The 2,923-nt window shown below is 31.3% G+C and overlaps 1 protein-coding gene across 1 annotated transcript; it reads left to right on the top strand.

Annotated features, from left to right (window-relative positions):
- The first annotated feature begins 768 nt into the window (after positions 1-768).
- On the top strand, positions 769-1,429 carry LOC124943914 ((+)-neomenthol dehydrogenase-like). The gene is made up of 3 exons (XM_047484371.1): positions 769-1,035; positions 1,103-1,168; positions 1,244-1,429. The coding sequence occupies exons 1-3, from the start codon at positions 769-771 to the stop codon at positions 1,427-1,429; spliced, it is 519 nt and encodes a 172-aa protein (XP_047340327.1).
- Positions 1,430-2,923: the final 1,494 nt, after the last annotated feature.

Genomic DNA, 2,923 nt, shown 5'->3' with positions numbered 1-2,923 from the left:
ATTTTGTTTTTCTTTAAAAGTTAGAAAACTTTTAACTCTATAAAAAAAGTTTGTTTTATTCGCTAAACAAATGTTTATTTTGAGTTTTTATCTTGAATCACTTTATTACAAATTTTATATTTAAAAAAACAATAAATTAAACTAAATATCTTTATTTTATTTTTTTGTTAAATAGGTTGTTTTAATCCGAATTTTGTTGACTTACCATGCCCAAGTATGATACAGATTATTTTGATATACTGAAATATCATTACTACATGAAAATAATAAATTAAACTAAACAATATAATATTTTGTTAAATGGGCCGCCATCCAACTTAGGTAAATAATAAATTAAATAGTTGCAATTTTGAGAGTTTGTCGGGCTTACTCTAAAATTGATTTTGTTTGTATCATAACGATATTTTAGTATAACGAAATACAGTACTTGACTGAATGAATTTTCCTATATAAATAAAATAAAACTGTTATAAATGTCCCGCCAAGGAACTATCATAAACAAACATGCATCACCTCAATTGAATGAGTCACCACCATTTCCTACTTTTGATTCAACATGTGGAATTCAAGAAACTGACTGGTGTTACCATCTTCAGACCATTGAGATTGATTTTAAGAAGATGATAATACACAGAGAGATAGAGAGAAGCTTGGGAGAATCATTACAGCATTCATGGAGACTAAAACGAAGAGGTATGATGATCCTTTCTTGCTTATAACAAACAATGTATTTTCTTAATCGTTGATTGAAAACCTAGTGAAATTACAATGCATGCAAGAAGGTATGCGATCGTAACAGGTGCAAACAAAGGAATTGGATTGGAAATATGCAGACAGTTGATTTCCAATGGCATATCGGTGATTCTGACGGCTAGAGATGAGAAAAGAGGAAGCGAAGCTGTTGAGAATCTGCTTAAAGAGAGTAATGGAAAAGATGAACTCGTCATCTTCCATCAGCTTGATGTTGCAAATCCGTCTACTATTCCTATCCTTGTTGATTTCGTCAGATCCAAGTTCGGAAAGCTTGATATATTGGTATGTTCTTTGTTTCTCTCAATGATATAGAGAAATCGAAAATCTGAATTGAAATTAGGGTAAATAGGTGAACAATGCTGGGATAGGAGGAGCATCACTTGATGCCTATGCAATAAAAGCTGTTGCTGCTTTGGTATGCAATGCAATTTATTGATAATCAAATCAAAATCTTCGAATTTCTGATTCTGATTTCTGATTTCATTTGTAGACTGGAGGAGTTCAAGCCAATTTTAAGAAAGCAACGATTCAGACTTATGAATTGGCTGAAGAATGCATTCAGATAAATTATTATGGTGCAAAAAGGATGATTGAATCATTTATTCCACTCCTCAAGCTTTCTGATTCACCAAGGATTGTCAATGTCTCTTCTTCCTTCGGAAAACTCAAGGTATAAATGATTACAGTCTGTTCTTAGATGGAAACTCTAATATTGATAAAGTGATGAATTCAAGGTGATTTAACATCTCTTATTAGTACTCTGTGTTTAAATAACATCTTAAGGAAGTTACCACATCCCCACCCATTATGTGTTTTTAGTTGGAATCAAACTTTATACCTTTGATCTCTATGTCGAGACTCTTTCCACTTAAGTTATTAGTACATTGTGTTTGAGTCATCTTATTCGAACTTCCAATTTCTCTACTATCTCTTAATTGTTGTGCCTCTCTTTTTTTTTTGTCAATTCTATTATTTTTCTTTCTTCCTTGTCTATTTTGGTGTATTTTCAATAATGATTCTTATAATAGTGACCTGATATGTTCCATTGTCATCCTTATTCCAATTGAATTTTTTAGAACATACCTAACGAACGGGTTAAAGGAGTGCTAAATGATATGGAGAGCCTAACAAATGAAAGAATAGACGATGTGCTAAATGAGTTCCTAAAAGATTTCAAAGAAGAAAAGTTGGAAAATAAGGGATGGCCTGATTTTATGGGTGCCTATATCTTATCCAAAGCTGCCATGAATGCTTATACTAGGCTTGTAGCCAAGAAGTTTCCGAACATTCTTGTGAATTGCGTTTGCCCTGGTTTTGTGAAGACCGACATCAACCATAACATGGGTATATTGTCTGTGGAAGAAGGTGCTGCAAGTACGGTTAGACTAGCTTTGTTGCCTAAAGATGGGCATTCTGGGACTTACTTTGAGAGGAGTGAAATCACTTCTTTTGTTGAGTAAAATGGATTCATTATGAACATTCTCCGGTTTTGTGGGCATGTTGTATGATTTGGTTGGTTGGTTTGTGATCGAATAAATTACAATAAATTATGTGTCGAATAATACTAATCTAAATCGTAATTTATGTACTATGTTTTTATATATATTGTGTTGTTTTTAAATGTAATGAGCTTATTTGAAATTTTTGTTGTTATTTTTCTTCAAAAAGATCCAATTGGGCAGGCCACCATGAAATTTGGAGAAGGGCTTTTGAAATCGATAAAAATCAACACAAAGCATTAAGTTACAAATGATTTGTTACTAAAATATACAAATTTTATATATCTTGGTTTATATTTTGAAAAGAATATAATTATATAAATTATTGTGTTCCATTTTCTCCATTGGAATTGAGAGGTCTAATTTTAACATTAGAGACGTTGGTTTGACTCATCTTTATGTTATGATGTCTATTTTAATGTGTTTATTGATTAATTTAGGACACAAATAATGTCTATAATTGTTTGATTTGTTACCTTTCTGAGATTTTTGCATATTGTGATATTGGTCAGATCCAGGTTCGAAAAGCTTGAAATATTTAACTTATTTTCTAAGAAGAACAGGGATGGTAAACGCATTCTCCGTTCCGTCCCCATTGTTACTCATAATTAAAAGTTTATTTGTGTAAGAGATTAAAAAAATATTAATATTATTTAAGTTTGAACACATGA

This window comes from Impatiens glandulifera, chromosome 6, assembly GCF_907164915.1.
Source record: "Impatiens glandulifera chromosome 6, dImpGla2.1, whole genome shotgun sequence".
Classification (NCBI taxonomy): Eukaryota; Viridiplantae; Streptophyta; class Magnoliopsida; order Ericales; family Balsaminaceae; genus Impatiens; species Impatiens glandulifera.
This window is presented reverse-complemented; position numbering and strand designations above follow the sequence as displayed.